General features: G+C 41.6%; 1 protein-coding gene across 1 annotated transcript in view; it reads right to left on the bottom strand.

Moving 5' to 3' along the window:
• The window catches only part of VLDLR (very low density lipoprotein receptor), a 31,894-nt gene extending 10,160 nt beyond the window's left edge, over positions 1–21,734 (bottom strand). Inside the window, exons 1-14 of the mRNA XM_053466200.1 lie at positions 21,363–21,734; positions 9,492–9,611; positions 8,774–8,896; positions 7,763–7,885; positions 6,005–6,376; positions 4,377–4,499; positions 4,159–4,281; positions 3,248–3,367; positions 3,033–3,158; positions 2,776–2,947; positions 1,563–1,787; positions 1,034–1,152; positions 795–934; positions 557–698 (exon numbers count right to left, since the gene is read on the bottom strand). Of these exons, the coding sequence (XP_053322175.1) occupies positions 557–698; positions 795–934; positions 1,034–1,152; positions 1,563–1,787; positions 2,776–2,947; positions 3,033–3,158; positions 3,248–3,367; positions 4,159–4,281; positions 4,377–4,499; positions 6,005–6,376; positions 7,763–7,885; positions 8,774–8,896; positions 9,492–9,611; positions 21,363–21,516 (2,182 nt within the window). The 5' untranslated portion in view covers positions 21,517–21,734. The remainder of the gene's footprint in view (positions 1–556; positions 699–794; positions 935–1,033; positions 1,153–1,562; positions 1,788–2,775; positions 2,948–3,032; positions 3,159–3,247; positions 3,368–4,158; positions 4,282–4,376; positions 4,500–6,004; positions 6,377–7,762; positions 7,886–8,773; positions 8,897–9,491; positions 9,612–21,362) is intronic.
• Between the last annotated feature and the right edge of the window lie 828 nt (positions 21,735–22,562).

Genomic DNA, 22,562 nt, shown 5'->3' on the forward strand with positions numbered 1-22,562 from the left:
TAGGTTACAGAGTATAGTGTAAACACAAGGATAATTGGTGTGATGCGACACACGGCCACAAGCATCAAACACACAATTTGAATTCCAAAGATGTACTTTAAAAATAACCAGGTATTTACTAGGAGCCAGTTTAAACCATCTCCTGTGCCCTATTCTATGCATCATTTATATTGTTTTTATTAAACCAATGAGCAGCAAAATCAAGTGTTAAGTCATGAGACCACATTAAAACCATGCTAGTCTAAAGAAAATTGTAAGATGAATCACAAACAAAAAAAGTTTCTATACACCATTGATTAGATACAGAGACCGAAGCCATCTGCAGAGAGGCGTCTTGGGCAAGGCACTGCCAACTAGCGTGCATGCATTAAGCCACAAGTACACAAAAAGGGCGAAGGGCGGCTATTGTCACAGCAAATCTTTTGTAGAATTACACCCCCCCCCCAAAGTTCAGGCAAAATCCTGTGTAGTTACTCACTACAGTAATTTCAAATCAAAAGCCATCCTCCCGGCGACTCATTGCCAAGCGTTTAAGCTCTCAACGGTGCTGACTTACCTGGAGGCTGTATCAGCTCATGATAGACAATAATATCTTGGGCATCATTCAGGTTATTAGCTAAAGTTGCCAACTCTTGTCCAGTAAATTTATTTGCACCATAGATTGCTTCATTCTCTCCATCAATCCAGTATACTCTATCCTAATCAAATGGTAAACAAAGCGTTTTAAAAATGTAACTTGAACAATGCAAATTTGCACTTCTAATTTGAAATAAATTTCAAAGGGCAAAGCCTACCTCAAATATAGTAAGTGCAAGTGGATGAGCAAGGAACTCTGAAGACTTTAGGATAATTCTACGATCCTGCCCATTCAGGTCGACGCTACACAGCATGTGCAATTTGGAATCGAGCCAATACAGTCGGCTTTTTACCAAATCTAAACGAGAGGAAAAAGACGTTAACAGTAACTATTGCAACATAGCACTTAGGGAAGTACTTTAGCATGGGTACTACCCACCCCCATGTATATATTTACCTAAGGCTATTCCACTGGGTCTCTGGATGTCAGTTGTCACTAACTGTTGTCTGTCAATTCCATTCATTCCAGCTTTTTCAATCTTGGCAGGTTCTCCCCAGTCAGACCAGTAAATAAACCTATAGAAAACAATGACATGTTATTTTATCGTTAACCCCTTAATGACAAAGCCCGTACATATACGGGCTCAAAATGCATTGTTTTCAATGGGTTTAGGGACCGCCCATTGTCCTTAAGGGGTTAAGGTTGCATGTTGAGCCATCAGATAAACGTGTGTGTGTGTGTGTGTACACAAAACAATGTTAAGCACTACCATCTCTGCTAGTGAGCTTCATTGTATGAAACCTTTCCTAAACAAGTCTTAAGCACACGTTGATATAATCAGGTAATGTAGCGATGGTACGAGCATACTACAATAGGCTTATGAGGGCTCCATTACAGCGCAACAGCCTTGAGGTGGAATACTTAACATGACAGAACATCCAATGACAATTTTTCATGGAGTAACCAGAGAGAAATGTATATATACCCAGAAAGTGGATCAACAGCAATAGATAATGGATCTTTCAGGCCTGTATCAAATAAAACTGTCTTTTTGGAACCATCAAAACTTGACACCGAAATAGTCTTCAAGCCAGAATCTATCCAGTATATAGTCTTATAGATCCAGTCGACCGCGATTGCAGCAGGACTTGGCAAGTGCTCTATCACCTTGAAGTGGCTTCCAAGTTTGTCGCGACTGTCCACGTGAGCACTAGAGGGAAAAAGCAAGTCAGTTACACAGGAGCTGAACAGTTTTTTAGTTTTAAGTTGAAATAGTCTCCGAACTTCTGTTTATATGCTCAAAAAACTAATATGAAAAGACTGTCATTTAAGTATCTTGAATTACATACAAAGCATATTTCAAATGCTTTGAGGAAAACAAACCCTAGACAGCTCACTCAAAGAAATCAGGGATCTAGCCAGTCATTTTAATAACCCAATTTCACCATAACTCTATAGAGAATGGTTTGAATCGGGGGAGGGGGGGGAATTAGTTTTTTGTGTGTAATTTTACAGGCCTAAGATACAACCCCATGCATGAGGCTGAGGGTACATAGATCTGTATCTGCCTTCAGTATGAGGCTGGGGTTTTCTGGTTTGAAACACGAAGGTAGCTTATCTTCATGGCTTTGTGGAGGAGGCAGAAACAAACCAGTATGCCTGGTATGAGGATTAGTTGAAGACTCATACATTTCATTAAACACATTATTCAACCTTGTTCTACAGGGTTTGTGGCATTATCCCTGGAATCTTTATAGGATTTTATTAATTATTATTATTACCGTAGGCTTGTTTTCCCTAAAGCTTTGTTAAACAATTTGAGGGAAGGCCCATGATAATTTGTGTAAATGTAGTTATGATGACCTAAAACCAGGCATTTATGTATACACTGAAGCATGAGATGCACTTAACCACAAACTGTCACAATCTGCAAACACTGGTCACCGAGACCATGTTTTACGGGGACATTATTCACTAGACTGCTAGCCATCTAGTTATAGCCCAGATGACCACGATTTAGGGACATTTGGCAGAGATAACCTGGCTTTTCACAATGTGGTTCTTGGGATTTTATTTGCACATTTCAGTACAAACGTATTTAATGTTAACCGTCTCTTATGTCCCCATTATATCAATAGCTTTAGCTCCTAAACACAGCAAAGGTTGCATTCTTAAACCAAGACATATGTAAGACAGACCTGAATATGGCCTTCTGAAAGGTGTCCGCCCAGAACAAGCTATGCGCCGCTATATCCGCATCCAGCGCCACTGTGTTACGCAACTGCTCTACCAATTGGATATATTCTTTTCTCTCTAGTCCAAGCTTCCGGATATCTCTGCGGTTTGTGAATATTAAACATGGCTCCCTGCCTGTGGGCAGAATGGAAACATTTAACCTTATTCACTGATAAATGAGAGGAAAAAAAAAAAAAAAAAAAAAAGATACATTACGTACCTACTGCTTTACACACTCCTGTAGACAGATCCATCTGATAGCCCCTGCTGCATTCACATTTGTAGCCTCCCTTTAGATTGACACATATCTGACTGCAGATTCCAGGATTTTGACATTCGTCAATATCTAGGGAAAAGGGCAGATAACAGGATTGTGGCCAAACACAGTTTGCATCATGTTGAGGTCAAGAATTCAGGCAAACAGACATCTCTTACCACCACAGGTTTTTCTATCAATTAGCTCAAAACCAGCTGGACAATCACAATCGTAGCCAACAACCAGGTCCCGACATATATGAGAACAGCCTCCATTGTTCACCAAACACTCATTTATATCTGGAATAGAGCAGAGTTATAAAAAAAAGTCTGGGTTTAGCAGGGGGCCAAATAAACACCAAGACGCGAGATATTTCTATGAATTTTTGAAATATTAACCTGGAGCAAAAATAAATGTCTGTAAATACTTGAACCATAGGAAATTGGTAGGTGATCATATTTCTAGCTAGCAGGAGAAAACAAAAAGTAGCCAATTGTGTTCGTCCCTTTAGAATAGTATTTTTGTCAAGTCATTGTAACACAGATAATGGTGTTACTCAACCAGGACAGGTTGTTTTGGTTAGTCAAACTCTTCCAACAAGTGAAGGCTGCAAGGAAAGCCATTGATAACAGATATTTCCTGTTACACACATACTGTTACATTGGAACATCACATAGAATACAGAGAAAAAAAAACCAAACAACCTTATCATTGGGTCTAGTGCCCAGTGACTGAAGATTTAGATTGTGGAGACCACTTTCTTATACCGTGAATGCTACGTAGTATAATCCTGACCCAATTCATAGGCATGACATTACAAGTGTGTTTTTAAGGACGCCTTATACTTTGACATGTAGGGGCCACTGCCAGTGTCTGCCACTAGTTAAACCTGAAGGGAAGGGCTAGAGCCAACAAAACTGTAGCACATGGCAAGAACACAGCCACTAGCCCAGCATAGTTTTCTGGGAGTCTTCCCAAGCCCTATAAGTCATTCGCTATAGGTGCAGTGCTTAATTTTCTGTACAAAAAAAGATTTTGGAGTATTTCAGGTGTGCGTCTAATCACTTGTCAACATATGACCAGTACATACCACACTCCTTTGCTGGTTCATCACTCCTGTCTTTGCAGTCTCTAATTCCATTGCAGACCATGTGTATATCAATGCACTCGCCAGATCTGCACTTGAACCTACCAGGCCCTGAACACTGGTTGACTGAAGAAGGAAAGGAGATACAAACATGACAGAAGCTTAATTTTGAAAAAAAAAAAAAACAGAATACTGCAGTTAGCTATTTTTTTTTTGCCTACCATTTTTACAGCGGATTTCATCTGTGCCATCAAGGCAGTCCCTCACACCGTCACATTGCCTAGTGCCATGAATGCAATTGCCATCTTCACATTTAAACTGGTCTGGCTGACATGTACGGGAAGCTAGAAAGCAGAAAGAAAAATCCAGCTTACTAATGAATTGGAAAAAAAAACAAAAAAAAAAGTTCTGTTTCACGTGTTAATCTTACATGAATACACTCCCTGCACACAAAATTGTGCGTGCGGGTGCAGAATGCTTAGAAAAAGAAACACCGAGTGTTATGCAGATGCTGGCTGGAGTGCCTTAAATACCGTATTTGCTCGATTATAAGATGACCCCCCAAAATCTGATTAATTTATGAAAAAAGAAAAAGCCTGAATATAAGACAACCCTATAGGAAAAAAGTTTTACCAGTAAATGTTAATTCATGTAAACTATGTGAACAATTGTTTGTTAATAAAAGCTATGATTGAGAAAAATATTTTGTTTATTTCCTTTTCAACCTGCCCCCCCCCAGTTATGCACATCTGCCCCCTGGCTTGCCACTCTGCCCCAGAAATGCCTTATAACCCCTATATGCCACTGTGCCCCATGATATGCCTTTTGACCCCCTATGTGCCACTCTGCCTCCAGAATTGCCTTATACCCCTATATGCCACTCTGGCATTTAGGGGGTTAAAAGGCATATTATGGGGCAGAGTGGCATATAGTGAGGTATAAGGCATTTCAGGAGGCAGAGTGGCATTAAGGGGGTTAAAAGGCATGTCACAGAGCACTCTGCCTGCAGAAATGCCCTATGCCACCCATTTAACACTCCCGCCCCCTAAACTTACCGGTGCTTCTGAGTCCCCGGTGCTTAGTCCGGGCAGCGTGAAGAGCTCTACGCGATTCCGCTTGAGCAGAAGTTGTGTACGTGAATCGCGTAGAGCTCTACACGCTGCCCGGACTAAGCACCGGGGACTCAGAAGCACCGGTAAGTTTTGGGGGGCATAAGACAGGAGGATCCAGGTCCCCTGCATCGCTGCGGGGGATCTGGATCTTAGTCTCATGGTCAGACTATTTGAGGTCTGATTATAAGACGACCCCGATTACAAGACAAAGGGTATTTTTCAGAGTATTTGCTCTGGAAAAAAACCTCGTTTTATAATCTAGCAAATACAGTACGTTCATTTGGGTACTACAGAATATTCAGATAATTGTAAGCTATTAGAGTGCTGGCATCCTAATGGCTTTGCAAAGCATCACATTTTAAGGCCACTAATAGCATTTCAAGCACAATTTTCTGTGCATCCTCTTTCTCCCATCTTCTTCCAGAAAGCAGGCAATCTTCAAAATAGGGGACTAGTAAGTATGTAAATTCTGAAGCCAGAGACGGCCGCTTCCACAGGAGAACCATAAAATTGGTTTCTAATACAGTATAATATTATAGAACTTTAAGCGTCAGGCTATTCAAGCTCCTTGACAAACTAGCTCAAGAGTAGAGATTTATATGGTCCAGAACAAAGCTGCGTTTGCTATCAATTCTTACACTGCATTTCCAGGCAACAATATTTAAGGAAAAAACCCCCAATAAAGCCCAGTGACGGGGTCCTCAACAGTATCTGCATCTAGCACAAGGCAAACTTACGACAGTTTATCTCATCACTCTTGTCCTTGCAGTCTGCGTCTCCATCACAGCGCCATCTCTCATGGATGCATTCTCCAGAGCCACATGGGATTTCACTAGGCGAACACCTCTGAAGAGTGGTTGGCTGCCGTCCACACTGCTCCATGGATTCATCCGAATGGTCAGCACAGTCTGGATCGTTATCACACACCCAGCTGAGCGGTATACAAGTTGAATTCTTGCACTGGAACTCGTGGACCCCACATGTGGGAGGTGTGCAGTTCATCTCATCGCTTCCATCACCGCAGTCGTTGTGGCCATTACAATAAAAGTTGCTGGAAATGCAGCGGCCATTGGAGCAAGTGAACTCAGATGGACTACAGGTTATATTCCCTGTTAAGGTAATCACATTAAAATAGGTGAAATCTAGAAAGCCTCACAAGGCATTATAAACCATTGCATGACCACCAAGGTTTGTAATGACACAAATACTAGTATGACTTACATTAACATACTGCAAGCACCATTTAGACCAAATCTATCAAATACCAATACGCAGCAGACATTGTAGATAAGGTTAGCTGGGCCCAAAATAAAGTTTACTACATGGTACATGAATGAATCATGAAATACGGTGAATGAGCAAAGATTCTTAAACCTGGAAAGGGCAACAAGAGTGCATCAGCGACAGGGGGCCAGAGTACTAAACACTCAGCTGTAACATACCAAGCTTTTAATTAATATTTTATCTCACAAAACATGGTGCATGTACAGTTTATTCATTCTTTAATGTCCTCGTTTTAACCTCAGCTAGAGGCAGCCCCAGAGGCCTACGACTACATATTGGATCGGATCACCAAGTCAGCTGCAGCTCCTAAGAATATTTTAAAGCCGTGTCAGCAAAATCATTTTACACTTCGCTGCTACATTGTGACCCTGCAGGCAGCTAAACAAACGACGGTCAAAACTCAATTTGCGATTGTTTTGCTGAGGTGGGCTGAGATGAGCCTGTTGTAAGATGGCTTCTACAGAAAAGACTATACATTTATACATAAAAATATTTAAAAAGATGATTTTAAAGGGAAAGCATAAATATGAAACAGATTTCCATAAAGTAAAAGTGTTAGTGAGATTTTCAGTTAACGCAAATTGACACTTTAAGCCAGTATCTATTGCCTTGTCAATGACCAAAGAATCTGTCTGCTGGAGCTGCTAACCGACCCGAGCCAAGTGTGTTAACCTAAGCAAGAGACCGTTTGGTATATTCACTCACTAAATTTCACCGTGGGAATAGCCGACATGAGCTCAAACGGCACCTGCGAGCTTCCTTTTAAGTGAGGACATACAAGCCTGAAGCACAGCCAATTTGGCCAACAAAACTTAAAGCTGCAAGTATACCCTTTATTTTTTGGCCAAATGCATTACCAATTATACCAGTGACAAAAATTCTACAATGTCTTTAAAATAAACACTTTAGCCTGAACGTTTACACTTTTTTTACACTACAATATTAACAGCCTAGTATGCAGTCTTCTACATATAGCGATGACAGTATTCGTCACTAAACAATATTTCTTTGGGCACACCTGTGGACTCCCCACAGTAGGTTACCCCATCTCTTTTGTGATGGACAGGTCTAACTGTAGACCAAGGTAGTGCTTGAACCCAATAGCATTGAACTGGCTAGGTGGGGGCATGGTGGCCATTCCCTTACCCAGAGAAGCAGGTATGTGTATGGAAGAGCACTTAAGTGCAGCCTCCACCAGTTAGAACCCTTACCACAGTTCTCTTCATCCTCCGCGCTGTCACAGTCACTTTCCCCATCACACTGCCATGACAGCGGGATACACTGGGTTGAACGAGGACCACAACTAACTTCTGTGGCTCTGCAAGTTCTCACATCTGAAATGAAAGTATATACATCATTGCGTGTTAATCTTTTCGTTACATTGTAATGAACAAAGCAGCAAATCTGTTTAGTCAACATTTACGATTCACTCAATAGAAAGCCTCGCATTTAAAGTGTACCAGCTATACCATTTATTAACTGGTATTTGTCTCAGAACCACAAGCCTGAACGAGTACTGCAACATCAGGGCAGACACTGAAAAGGTTCCAAGTCTTGTGAACTTAACTTGTAAAATAAAAACCATAGCATTCAAAAACATTCCTAGTAATAAGATGTATTTACCTTGGGTGCTGCCTTAGGCCTCACCCAGGACATACATGCAGGACACATTAAAAGGTGCCAAGTACCTTTTAAAAGTGTCTGGCTAGAACAGTCCTTCATAGTGTCACTGGGTTGACCATGTAACTGACCCATTGAGTTGAATCATAGCAGCAACTATAATTGCATAAAGACTGCCACTGAGCATATCCTCCAGCAGATTATTTTGTTCATCTATACCACATCAGGTCACCCTGCTATATGCAATCTAATCAGAACACAAATTCTTTATTAGCACCAACTAGCAGGAATTTATTTTAGTTGTACAAAATTAAGGATGGTTGGATATCCAGCAGAAAATGTTAGCATATATTCTTAAAGAACTGGAGAAGTTCTACAGAGAATGTTCCCGTTTAAGCTTGTCATGGTTCAAAAAGTATAATTAAAAACATTTGAGGAACATCTTTACAGAAGAGGTATGCAGGCCTCCAAAATCCTTCAGCATTTAGAGCGTTTGGGGTCTTATAAAAAGGCAGCACTAAAGAGATTCTCGGGTGTATTAGACATGAACAAGCAATTGTTAAGGATACTTATACACGAGAATGGACTTCTGTTCAACTTACGGCATAGCTCTGGAGTTTCGTCTGATCCATCCTCGCAGTCAGGGTCTCCATCACACTCCCATCGGCTAGGAACACATTGACCGCTAGAGCAGACAAAGTCCGACTCTGTACATGTTTTTTTTACTGTTTGAGAGAGTTTATGGTGTGATTAATAGACCTCACTGGTAAACCCCACATGACGGGAGGGTGTGATTATGAACATTAATGCAAGGAAAGAATGTTTAACCTACACCAAACAAAAACTTTACAAACATTAAATGAGTCAACAAGTCAGGTTAGCCAAGCAACCTCACCACAATGTCGTTGTCAGATAGGGAAGCAAATTGAAACGTTTCTACAAATGTAGTACATAGTACAGGCTCTCTAGTATATGGCTATGCCGTACATCCCGCTTGGTGCTTTGGCTACAACTCTAACTGCAGTACCTTTCATCTAGTGGTCAAACAGAATTAGAGATTTTAGGCTGTAGAGTGTCCTCAAATATTCTGAGATCTGATAATGTTTGCATGGTTGCCTTTAGAATTAGAGCATTGCAGATGATTGAGATCTGTAAACAGTTTTGCAGATACTAACACTCAGTCTGCCTCCCAAAGGATATAGCCCTAACATTTTAGGAACTACGTCTCTTATGACCATGTAGAAGGGTATTTGAAATATCTATCTATATCTGACTTGAAGTTACTTCCCGTAAAAATGAGCCTGCTGGACCAGCACTTACGACAAGAGCTTTCATCACTCCCATCTGCACAGTCTTCATCACCATCACACTTCCACAGTGAAGTAATACAGCGTCCGTTACCACACTGAAACTGGGACTCTTCACACAGTGTCCTTGTCCCTAGTTTGGGGAGAGAAAAAGATAGCACAAAAAATGTTAAACTACTGTATCAGTGTAAATACTATGACAAACTATTAAAAAAAAACAAAAAAAAAAAAAAAAAAAAAAACCCCGCAAGATCAATTTGCATTTGTGAGGCAGCAGAAAACATAACAACCCCCCCTATTCCCAGAATTGCTGGAGAGGTTTTCCTGAACACATCTCACATAAGAGAAAGTTAATGTATACTATACTCCCCACCAGCCATGGTCAATGCTTACTCATGTAAAGATGCCCCCCCCCCAGAGCACAGAGAGCTCTAGATCTCCCTCTTCCCAAGATTCTAGAAGTGTTTCGAAGTTAGTTGCGTCGAGAGAAAGAAAAATCTCCCTGCAACTTTTTTTTTCTTGGTGGTACATCACTGAAATGCCTTCTGGAACACAGATGCACTTGACAGCAGGTAAATCTTAATAGTATATAGGCACTATACCTTCTCTGGCTACTATTGCCAATATTTGATAGTCTTAAACGCAACATCTGAGGAAAGGGACTTGGGGGTAATTGTTTCTGAATTCTTCCTGCAGTTGGGTAAGATACCGCAATTTATGTAGAAGTTAGGTGGTTATGCAAGCCGTATGATTGCTAGGTGAGGGCCAGTGAACTAATGTGCAAAAGCCAACCAAGAAAGGATGCAGCGCCATGTGATGACACCATGTGTCACTAGGTCACTAAGTTTATATGCCATTGGCAATTAGTTAGGCATGTATATATATACAGTACGGATGAGGAAAATGGCCCACTTCAGCCAACCTTGGGTACAATGTGAATGTGTCAGGCTTTTGTCTATGAGGCGTTGGGTTTCAGATTCGAACATTAACCCTTTTGCACATTTCTCCCCTTCAACTTGCAATCAAGTAGATAAGTCAACCCTTCTTAGGAGAAACACGATGCAGTTCCTCCTGTACAACAAATTCACAGCAGGTTACTAAGGTGAAATGTCATCTGAACCCCATCGCATGGTAGAATGACGATAAGATAACACAATTTTGTATTATACTTTATGGTCTTCTGTTGGATTTTATGGCAGTCTAAATATTTAGAAATTTTGGCTCATGTGTCAAAGTCGTAATAGAGAAGATAAGCAACATTAAATTGTCAAAAAGGTAAATCACTCACATGATAAACACAAGAGTCAAAGGGATTATTCCCTCACAAATATCTGGGAATTTGACAAGGGAAGTGTAGAGAACCAATTTTACTCAAAACTACACACTTCTAAAAAGAAAATAGTAGACATTGACTTTCTTGCATTCTCTTCAGGCTGTAGGTGTTTAGAGCCATAGATACACTACATGGACATAAGTATTAGGACACACCTTAATTATTGAAATCCAGTGTTTCAGACTCATTGCCACAGGTATATAAAATCTAGCCATGCATTCTGCATTTACAAATATTTATGAAATATTTGGGTTGTTCTGAATTTAAGCGAGTTACTGTGATAAGATGCCATCTTTGCAGTGGCGACTCTAGAAACAATATATAGTGGGGGCACATAAGATACCACAGTCAAAGCTGGGGGGCATTAATAATTTCCACCATTAAATCATATGACTGAATAGAGATATTATACATCTAGCAAAAAGTAATATGCTATGGAATGATACTTTTGTTATTGGACTAACAAAAGTAATATCACACACACAAAGCAGGACATGATCTGTGACAGACATACATCAGGATGGATTTTCCACACTGCATTGTCGTTTATACCCCCTTAGTGTTTTGCCCCTTGTGTATTGATGCCTCAGCCAGCACCCTTTTAGTATTGATTAATGTGGTGCCCCCACACCCTTGTATGATTGCCTCCAGTCAGCACTATTTGTATTAATGGCCCCCAGAAAGCCCCTCACTTTATTACCAATTTATGTGATGGCCCAATCACATATACGCGTTAGACATGCATTTTTAACTACATAATTAGTACTCATCTCTTTCAAGAAAATGATTGAAGTCTACTTTCAAAATAGCAGCTAAACTGGCAGTTTCTTTAATATTACCCCCTGCTACCCACATTATACATTTACATTTACATATATAAATATTACCCCCTGCTACCCACATTATACATTTACATTTATAAATATTAGACCCTGCTGCCTATAGCTGGTATAAAACAACACATTAACACAAACCCAGCTTTGCATGTATAGATCAATTGAAATTCACTTGTAAACTCAGCACTGAGAGTATAGATCAAATAAACCGAATCAGACATACAAATCCTGTATTTGCAGGTATACATTAATAAATGGAAACATAGCATTGCAGGTATAAATCAACTGGAAAACACATGTAAACTCAGCACTGAGGGTATGGATCAAATAAATACATGGAAACAGCATTGCAGATATTGATCAGCTGAATAAGACATACAAACCCTGTATTTGCAGGTATACATAAATAATGTATGGAAACATAGCATAGACGATACGGCTCTACAGAATAACAAAAACACAGCATTGCAGGTATAGATAAATTGGAATTCACATAAAAACAGACCATTAAAAAGGGATAGATAAAAACCCCCTAAATTACAGGCATAGCTCACAGGTTACACACCGCAAAGCCAGCCCTGGCTTTCCACAACTATACATCCACACATTAATTCAAACTCATTCACACTTAACTTATTTCACTATTCTTACTACCCTCCCTCATCACTTTCTACGCCTTCTGCCTCCTCACTATCTACCCTCTTCCCCCTTTGTAGTTCACTCACCTTGAAGTCCTGCGGCGGGAGCTTCTGTCTTCCTGCTCTGCCGCAGCGCACACTGCTTGACTGCTCAGCGCTGGAATATGACATCATATTCCGTCGTTCAGCATGAAACGCTGGCACCGCGACGGAGGTAGAGGCCTCGTGGAGGAGACTGAGGGGCGCCGAGCGGTTGCTAGGCCCCTCTCTCCTCCGCATCAAAACAGAAACAAAAACAGAAAATGTGTGAGGCTGCCCAGGACTTAACGTCCCATTGCGGGACTGTCCGTTGGGTGGTTCCAAATTCGGCGAGGCCACTACATCTTTGCAAGAAGTCAGTTTGTGGAATATCTAGCAGGGATGAAGTTACATGGTCACCTGTAAGTGGTATTATTGGAAAGTGGAAGCATTTTGGAACAGCAGCAACACAGCCAAAGCAAAACACTGAGGCACACGGTACATAAAAGCAGCCACACTAACGATTCCATAGCTGGAGCGTTCCAAACTTCCACTGGCATTAATATCAGAACAAACTGTGCGGCGGGAGCTTCATGGAATGGGTTTCCATGGCTGAGCAGCTGCATGCAAGTCTCACATCACCAAGTACAATGCCAAGCATCAGAGATCGGTGTAAAGCACACCGCCACTGGACTCTGGAGAAGAGTACGCGCGTTCTGCGGAGCAACGAACACTTCTGTTTGGCAACTCTGGGTTTGACAGATGCCAGGAGGTTACCTGCCTGCATTGTGCCAACTGTAATGTTCGGCGGAAGAGGGATAATGATAAGGGTTTTTTTCATGGGTTGGACACAGCCCCTTACTTACCAGTGAAGGGACATCTTAATGTTTGGTGTGGAAGAACTTGACTGGGCCGCACAGAGCCCCATCACCAAACCTTTGGGATGAACCAGAAAGGAGATTGTGATCCAGACCTTCTCGTCCAACATCAGTGCCTGACCTCACAAATGCTCTACTGGATGGGAAAAAACCCACAGAGACACTCAAGTCCTGTGGAAATTTTTCCTGGAAGAGTGGAAGCTGTTGATACTACATATTAATGGCCATGTTTTCAGAACACAAGGTCATAGAAGTCCCTGTTGGTTTAATGGCTAGGTGTCCCAGTTCTTTTGTCCATATAGTATATGTAAGGTCCCTCCCTAACTAGTCTTATTGTAAAGTACAGGTGATATTTGAGAAGCTTAATGAGCCAGCATATTAGCATTACTTTCATCTGCACATTGGGTGGGGGAATGCATGCTAGACATGCAATTCTTGCATTGCCAGTCCACAACATACTTCTTGCTACAGGCCAAGACAACCCCTTCACATTGTTGGATAGTTATTAGTGGGATACCCACAATGCACTCCCAGACACATTCAAGGATTACAATCTGCATTGCAGGCATGCAAGGCACACTCACTGGCATAACAGTTGGGAACAGATGTGAAATGCAGCTTTTAGGCTTTTTAAATAGTCCCATCACCTCTCATTAATTCACACCACAGGGTCAGTTATGTAGAAGCATAAAGTCAAGTAAATTTCATGAAATCAAGAAACCAGTTGTCCTGCTTCACCTTTCCCCCCCCCTCCGCAGAAGAACGGCTCTTCAAGTAAGATCTGTATGCGAGAAACAAGGACTGTGTGCAAAGACGCTGCAGGCTGGACAGACCTTGAGCCATCTGTGCAGAGACTATTGCTCAGACTCAAGCCTACGTCTGTGCTTGGCAGCGCAAGGCCTGGATCAAGGCCAGATTCCAGCCATATCAGGAGACTGCTTGGCACTTCATATTTCTTTGTTAAAGGTCTAATTACTCCATTCATAAAGTTTTAGTGTACAAGAAGTCACATGTAGTTACTCATCATGCAACATACCGTATGAAGCATAACTTTTTTTATTTTTTACTCTAGTACTAGTTGCAAAATACCATAGCTTTAAAAAAAATAGTGCATTTTTTTTAATCATGCTGTATGTGGCATACAATATAAAAAAGTGTCCGAGTGGGTGATTAAGACTGAACCACCTATTGAGTCTGAAATAATGGACTGTACATGTAGGAGTTCATTAGCATTAAAGATTCTCAATGTGGTTTGAAGAGGTGGGAGAATCCATGGCACTTCCCCCTAATCATTTATTGGCAGCGTACAGGTAGCTGAATGGCATCTAGTAGTTTGCTTCCTCGGTGATCCGACATTTACATTTTTCAGCAAATGGTATGTGCAATACAGCTGTTTGTCAGTATCTGGATCTTTCATCCATTGCCAGACGACTAACATTTAGCTAAACAGCTGGTGTACCAAGCCATCACCATATAGTATTTAAGGAATTCAGCTGCTATTGATGCAAATTAGAAAGGACACTTCATTTGTGCAGAAGATCTGGAAGGAAACACGCGATGCAAGACCTAGCATCACATACCCCCATAATGTCAGATACTAGCAGTAGATGGGAGGTTGGGTAAACACTTTCTGGATATAAGCAATTTTCACACTTAACATAAGGAAAGAAAAAATAAAATCCACCTCCTAAAGTTTGTTTTAACCTTGCCTATGTCTGGTATCTCAAAACCGCCAGCAGTTACATTCTCTTAAAAAGATATATGGGAGCACATTTCATGTGTGTTCCAGTTTGCTAGGCTTCAAGTGGTTTAAGCCTTTTCTCAGCTTTCAAAGCACAAAAGTTTTAAGAACTGAAAAATGTGACTTGGCTAAAGAGCTTGGTAAAGATGACAATGTGCCAGCTATAAGAAAGGGTCTTTTGAATAAGTAAATTAGTGTGACAGACTCCGGAAGAGTTGAGGCCCCCCCTTCCCCAACATGGCCTAATGCAGCTAGAGCCTTCACATATAGATAGTGTTTCCCTCACAATATTATCTTTTTTAAGTTACTAAACAGTCTATAGGACCTCAGATTCTATAATTTATATGTGTAAGATGCAGTGTTGAACCTAAACAGCATAAAGGAACATTTAATCAGCTTGCAGATTTCGTTGAAGAGCAGAGCGTTTAAGACTGGGTAAACTATGAATGTTGCACTTGACTGCCTTTTTGCTCTTAAGGGGAACTGTTGCCGTCACACATTTTAGTTTGTTTTTAACAAGCTTTTAAACTACAGCTTGTTCTTTGTGTGGCCGGCTGTATAATTATTGTGGATATCCGGTTAAAAGTTAGTCTCGTGGAAGCCGAGATGTATCCAAGGTCTGCAGTTCCAGCATAATCTAATCAATGTCCTCTACATTGGAGCCTCAGTGTCCCAACATTCAGCAGTATATTTTGGAAGAGATGAGTTAATATGAATAGATGGGGGGGGGGGGGTTTAGAATAGTGTGGCAGAGTTAGATGACCAACAAAGGAAAGGGGGCATAGTAAACTAGTACCCCACTCCTTGTGCACACTAGGGTCAAAAACCAAACGTGAAAAAAAAAAACCTGTCCTCATCTGAAGCCAGAGAGTCATGTACCTAAACCCTAGTACATAGTCATACTCACAGAAAGGCAAACAGATGCAGATAACATGGAAGGGGGGGGGGGGTTATTTTTCTATAAAGCCTTACACAATACTGTGTAATTTCAGTTCAATTATCTTAAAAGTCAAGAAGTCTTAAACATTGTGTTCTGTTAACAGCTGGGATCGTGCTTTTGAAATTCAGCAATAATTGTGTAGTATGCATCATATATAGCCTCCCAATACTTCAATCAGAACCACGCAGTGACTTCTTTATGAAAGGCAAGTAAAATCTTGACGTAATGGAAACAAGGTTGCAATGTCTGAGTTACCATCTATAGCATCAATACTATCCAATCCTTGGCAGTAGCGGACTCAACGGGGGGGGGGGGGGGGGGGGGTTGCTAATCTGTACTGGTTTTTGTTTTGTGTGATAGTTAAAGGGACAGTCTAACGTCAGATACTTCTGCTAACGGAGAAGCTTACTAGTGTAGGTCCTACAGAACACATAGCTTTAATCAGTGAGGGTGGGTTTCATCAAGTTTGATGGCCACACTGAAATAGTTAATGCCATAAGTGGGTGCCAAAGTATAAATGATGTGATAACATGTAAATGTCAAACAATCTATGCACAACTGTCAGGGCTCCAGTGACGCATCTTGTTAGATTACACAAAAGTATGTGAAACTAGTGAAGAATGTTACATGTGTTCTGGCAGTGATATCTCGTGAAGAGCACTTTCATCAATGAAAGCTCTCCAAATATTCCCTGCACTAATAAAGCAAGAGTCAAACTACACAGGCCCAAATCCGTTTACCCTACAGCCTTTAGCCTCAGGACATTTAGATAAAGCATTGGTGATTAGACATCATCAAGCCTCTTGAGAAACCAAATGCTTACCAAAGTGTTACAAAAGTTGAATAATATCATCCAGCTGTGACGACATCACAAGGAAGCACGAAGCCATTCTAATGGAAGAATAGCACTGTGTACAAGATTGGCATTAGATCTGCTTTACATCTATACTGGCATAATAGGTACTCAAAACAATGTACAATTACATTTAAATCACATACACAGTATAAACACTAGCTGTTCATAAACCTCAAGGTTTACAACCCTCAATTTCATTCCTTATCTAGTGGCCTACAAAAGGATCTCTAGGGCTATAACCCTTGGGCTTCTACCGACAGACTAAAATTTGCCTCAGTCAAAGCATGGCAATTGTTTGCATTGCCTTGCCACTAAAACTGAATATTCTTATAGTGGCAGCCTTTTATAGGGCCCAAACACTGATTGCCGAGTTATTTTTTATTATTATTATTTCTCTAGCCCTGTGTCATTTTTAGATAGTGTATACCATTTAGTTAGATGCACCCCTTGTGTGGCATTTTAACTTCTCTACTAGTGCCCAGGGGTGGAGAATTAAAATAATGTCAAATGAGATTATGTCAGAAGCCAAAGACGTCCCCATCTATAGTATAGTGTTCACATAAACCTTTTGAACCAAATGCATTAACATGTTTGTACATTATTTACTCTGAAAAGCAATGTATTACCTTCTATAACCAATGAACATGGCTCGCTTCCATGTCACAAACATCGGTTTATTGAAATTTAAGGGTACTTTTAGCTTGTTTGCAATGTCACAATCTTTATAAATAAAAGTACAGAAAGTTCTTGTGACCTGCTTTAAGTCTCATGTTTTACAGCTGCTGTAGACTGACCTTTTGCAATCGCAATGACCAGTCTACTCTAGTAGCGGTTGGGACGACGTGTAGTAGTTCTAGTTGTGGAGTCGGTAACGTCAAGTATTCTGTGCCAAGAGAATACACAAATTCTTTACCGACAGGCCTTGGTTAAGATCTGGATGAGATTTTCTGTCCCTGGTAGGAGAACCAACAGAAGGCTCAAACATTTACTCCTGGGCCCAGTGGATTCTAAATATATCCCAGTCCTTTAAATTGTAGATGTAGTGGTGTCACTCGTCCTACATTTTACAGTTCACTACAGTAAACAATTTATGTTGTATGTGAACAAGGGGGGGGGCAGATAAAGCCTAGCAGCCCCAGCCTCCGTCCCAGTAACCATTTTACACACCATAACACATGCAAGCATCACTATTCCACCCTCACCTTCCTCTGGTAGCCATAAGGAAAGCTGCCCGGTATTCATGCCATTAGAGCAGGAACGTCCACTATCAGGCACTGGTAAGTGAACAGGGTATTTTTGTGGCAAAAGTACACAAAAAAAGCTATATATCTCATTAACTTCGTTAGGCACATCATGGCCAAGAAAACAAACGCGTCGCTCCCATTTAGGGCTGTAATAATCCCAGGCTCTGATTGGAATTTACCCAATCCCTTGGTAAAAAGCAACTTTAAGGATAGTGCCACACTAGAAGGAACACACAAGGATGTCAGTGGCATACCTCCATACAATATGGCTACAGAGGATTAAGACCCTCTAGGACCCCAGGCAAATCCACCAAATAAGTTTTCCTGCCCCACATGGTGAAATACTGCATATTGATGTTTGCCTACCTCCCAGTTACAGTAGCCTGCCCAGTCTATCTATAGCTATGTGGCCAGTGGCGGTGTCAGAAGATTAGCCATTAGCACAAAGCCATATATCATTGTATGGCAAGCAGGTTTTTGCAATTTCCAAGCAGCACAGCCATTGCTCACTTAAGTCAAGCTTCTGCTGCCGGCAGTACAGGTCTGAGTGGACATCAGAATCAGGAATTCAAAGTGCCTTTCCCAAAGATGTCCAAAAACATTCTCCATATTATAAGCAATTACGCAGAACCCTTGGTCACATGTGATGCAATGATAGCACAATGTTCTGATAGCCAAGAGGTTGCCAGGTCATGAGAACTAGCTTTTCATACTCAATCATGGACTCACATGAAACAAATTATATAATTACTGTTTATACAATTTGTTTGCAATACTTACATACAATGTTTCCTTAAAGTATAGCGGGAGATCCCTTTTGAAAATCAGTCTTCTCACCAGAGATAAGCGTCTGAGACTATTCTGCATCGTGGAGCTAGCACCTATTTGACATTACTGCACCTCTGGGTGGGTTAAGGGGATAGAAAACCCCTTAAAATGAAGGGGGTAGCAGAGGCATTATTAAACAATCTACACCAACCAGATGAGGCAGAAGAGATGCTGTTCCCACAAATCCTGTAATTCTGACGCAACCTCAAGGGATTCTGGGTAGGCATGTGGACACTAGCTTAACAATGATCATTTTTTGCCTCTTTAGCCACTTTGTCCATGGACCGATTACAACAATGCCTGCAACAGAGATGTATAAACCAGATCACTTATTGAACAGGGTCCACAGAGAAGCCTAGTTGAATTCTAATCTATTTGGAGATGTTGGCTTGGAACTTGCATTAGAGTTAGCCTAATCTTATCAATTCGAATTACCACTTAACAAATGCCAAGAATACCATTTGCTAATCCTACCACAAGTGTTATTGAAGAGGAGAACAAAGTATTAGTTGTAGTAAGGCATCTGTAGTACAACCAGAAAATATAGTAGTGACAATTGCCACCCTGATCCATGTTTAGCAAATGGATAATCCAACCCTCTTGTAAACCTGGTCATGGAGTGCCATAAAAGATGGTAGCCTAGGGTGGAAAGACAATACAGTAAATCCTGTACACTGAGCAGATAAGTCATGTGGACCAGGAACTCCAGTACAGCAGCGACTGTCAGATCATTCCTCTAGATCCGAGCATGTTTGTAGGCAAACCTAGATTGCAGTCAATCCAAAACTACGGTGGATTCACTAAATGACCTTTCCAAGTAGCAAAGTCACCACAGCCTTCATGTGCGTCTTATCTGAAATGCTAAGCCTTCGAGTTAGCAGCTGTTCTGTTACCTGCAGTTCAACTTAATGTTACTATGCTTAACATTTAGTCACAAGATCTTGTCCAATATTAACACGCAGGCAAAATACAGTACTGAGTCACAGCTCAGGCTGACAGCAGGTGCACTCTAGGCCACCTTCTCCACAAGGATCAGGAAAGAAAAAAGGGATTACTGCACCTGTAACTCTAGAATACCCGGTGTAAAACCAAAAACCCAAATGTTACGGTAAAAAAGGTTTGCATTAACCATTTCCTGTCAAAGGTGCTTTTAGGTAAACTTTGCAGCCCCCTTCACAAGGTTAACCCCCCCCCAAAAAAAAAAAAATTGCAACAGATTTCATTATTTAGCCAGTGACCTCCAGTAAGGAAGCAAGGCTGACATTACACAATTAAGAGCCAAAGTTTTTAGTAGAAAATATCGGGCCTTTGTATCTAAAAGCCTATGGACCTTTAAAAGACAATACCCTGGAATCTTAAAGCGACTTCATACTTTTAATCACACCATGATTCTATTGGTGGCTATTTCCTGTGCTGTATTGCAAACATACAAATAAGAAATTATGCCTTTTTCGCCAGTATGCCCATATATTTTAAACAAAATAGCAACTAATGTATATAGCTTGAAATTTAACTACTTTCACATTAAGGGAACCCTAGTTTACTGTGTGATTAGTACTAGAGCTTCCAATTCAATCAGAATCTGACTTTATGAATGAAAAGGACTCTAGAAAAGGTTTGTTTTTACAAGACAAAGCTACTTAGCAATTTGCTAGAGGAGTCATTTATGGGTTTAACAACACCTAGCACAGGTGTTTCAGATAAAGGAAGTTTCAATGACTTCAAGCCTTAAGTGTCATTCCAAGTCACTTACAGGGGTCAAGGGAAATGACATTCAACCCATAGAAAGGCGGTGAAGGGTTACTAGAGGCTGTCACCATTACACACAAACTCCACTCCACACTTAAACTTTCCCATACCATGTGCAAGATGCATGGATCAAAAATAGAAACATAGATCGTATTTCCCTGCCCATTATACAGCACTGTGTGCAATAAAGCCATTTAACAGGAAATAAAAAGCAAAAGGGATAAAGGAGGCAGTGACCCTTCGAAACGGGACTCTTCTTGCACATACAGCTTGTTAACCCTTACATGCACCGGTTTCACTGTGATTTGGCCTGTGATTACCAGGACAGACAAGCAGGGCTGTCTAGAGCGGCAAATGATTACTTAGTAGACATACACAATAGTGCAGTGTATTACAGTAGGCTGCTTGGACATTTAAACTGACACCAATAACGGGACTGAAAGGGTGTGCGGGGGGGGGGGTAAGATTAAGATCAGAAGACAACACCGCAATCAAAGCATAATATAATTAGTAGCCAGAAAGCCACAGCGTGTCTGTAGCAGGGGAAGGACTAGGAATATTTAACCCCTTCCCTAACAGGTAATGCGTGAACGATCTGCTGGTAGAAAAGGGAAAAATGCCAATTGCATTCGCCGTCCAATTTAAATAGATAAGAGCCGATACACAGTTACCTATGGGCGCACATAAAGGCAATTAGTTTCTATTCCCCATAAAGTAATGAGCTTCATTGTCTCTCCCTCTCCGCAGAGGGGTTAAATGTTAGTAGCAGACATCGGGACAGTGTTGGAGAATGGAGACATGAAATATAGGTCTGGATACTCACCGTGAACCCAGCCGAGCTCCGGGCGCAGACAGCATGCAATAACCAGTAGCAACAGCACAACCCCCCGAGAACAGGACCTGTTCATCTCTCTGCACCCCGCAGCACCCAACCCTCCTGGACGCCAGCTGGAGGAGGAGGAGGAGGGCGCACACATGAATCGAGGGTGTCAGGGAAACACCACCCTCCCTTTGTAATTCCGGATAGCAGTCTGCCGATTTCCCCTTTAAGGAAGATAGAGATCCCTTTTTAATTGACACGTTCCGTGGAGCCCCAGAAATAAATCCACCGCGGAGAGCTACTTGATCCCAGGATGGATGGGAAGGTGCTGTTTGGATGACATGCACAGATCCTTGTCGGGGGGGTGGAGAGGGAGAGACGTGCAGTTGGAGGCGACTCCACAAACGCTCCTCTTATAGCAGCGGTGGCAGCTGGATTTGCAGCAGGCGGCGTGAAGATGAGGATCTGGAGCGGCAGGCGGCGCCCCCGAGCTCTCCCCGGCTCCCGCACACATGCACGGGATCTCTGTGATCCGGCCGTGGCGTGGATTACCCGATCCGGGAATCCCCAAAGCCCGCTGATGTGTTGCGCATTCTACGATGAGAAGGAAGGCTCACCGCACGTGTTCTATCGCACATCGAGAAAGGATGTGTGCGGCTGGTACTAATGGTCTTGCGTGGGGGCACATGATGGTATGTGATGGCGCTACAGTGTGTGTTGGGCACAATGACAGCACGGGGCGTGTGTGCATTGTTGTCGGGGGGTTGGCTTTACACTGTCGGATGTGACCTGGTGGACTTGCTTGATTGTCTGATGATGGGCTGTTTGTATACCCTGCACTGTGCACTGACAGGCTGCGTGATGTGTCCTTGAATTGCATGATAATAAAGGTCTCGGGGGCCGTGTCTTTGAACAGCATAGTATGATAATGAGGGTCTCCGAGTATTGCAGATAACCAAGAGAAGATTATGTGGCCTCTTACACAGCATTCACTGGGGTAGATATTTGGCAGACGAGTGAGACTGAGTCTATGTGAGAAGAACAGCTGATTCTAATAGACATCTACATGGAATTTATAGCAGTGTGTGTGTCTGAATTCAGTGTATTCAATAAGATAACAATGTTAACACTAGAGAGTTTGCAGCTTAGGTGTAATGAATGCAAGTTTTACTTCATGGAGAGGGTGGTGGATAAGTGGCACAG

This window comes from Spea bombifrons, chromosome 1 (genome assembly GCF_027358695.1).
Source record: "Spea bombifrons isolate aSpeBom1 chromosome 1, aSpeBom1.2.pri, whole genome shotgun sequence".
In the NCBI taxonomy this organism is placed as follows: Eukaryota; Metazoa; Chordata; class Amphibia; order Anura; family Pelobatidae; genus Spea; species Spea bombifrons.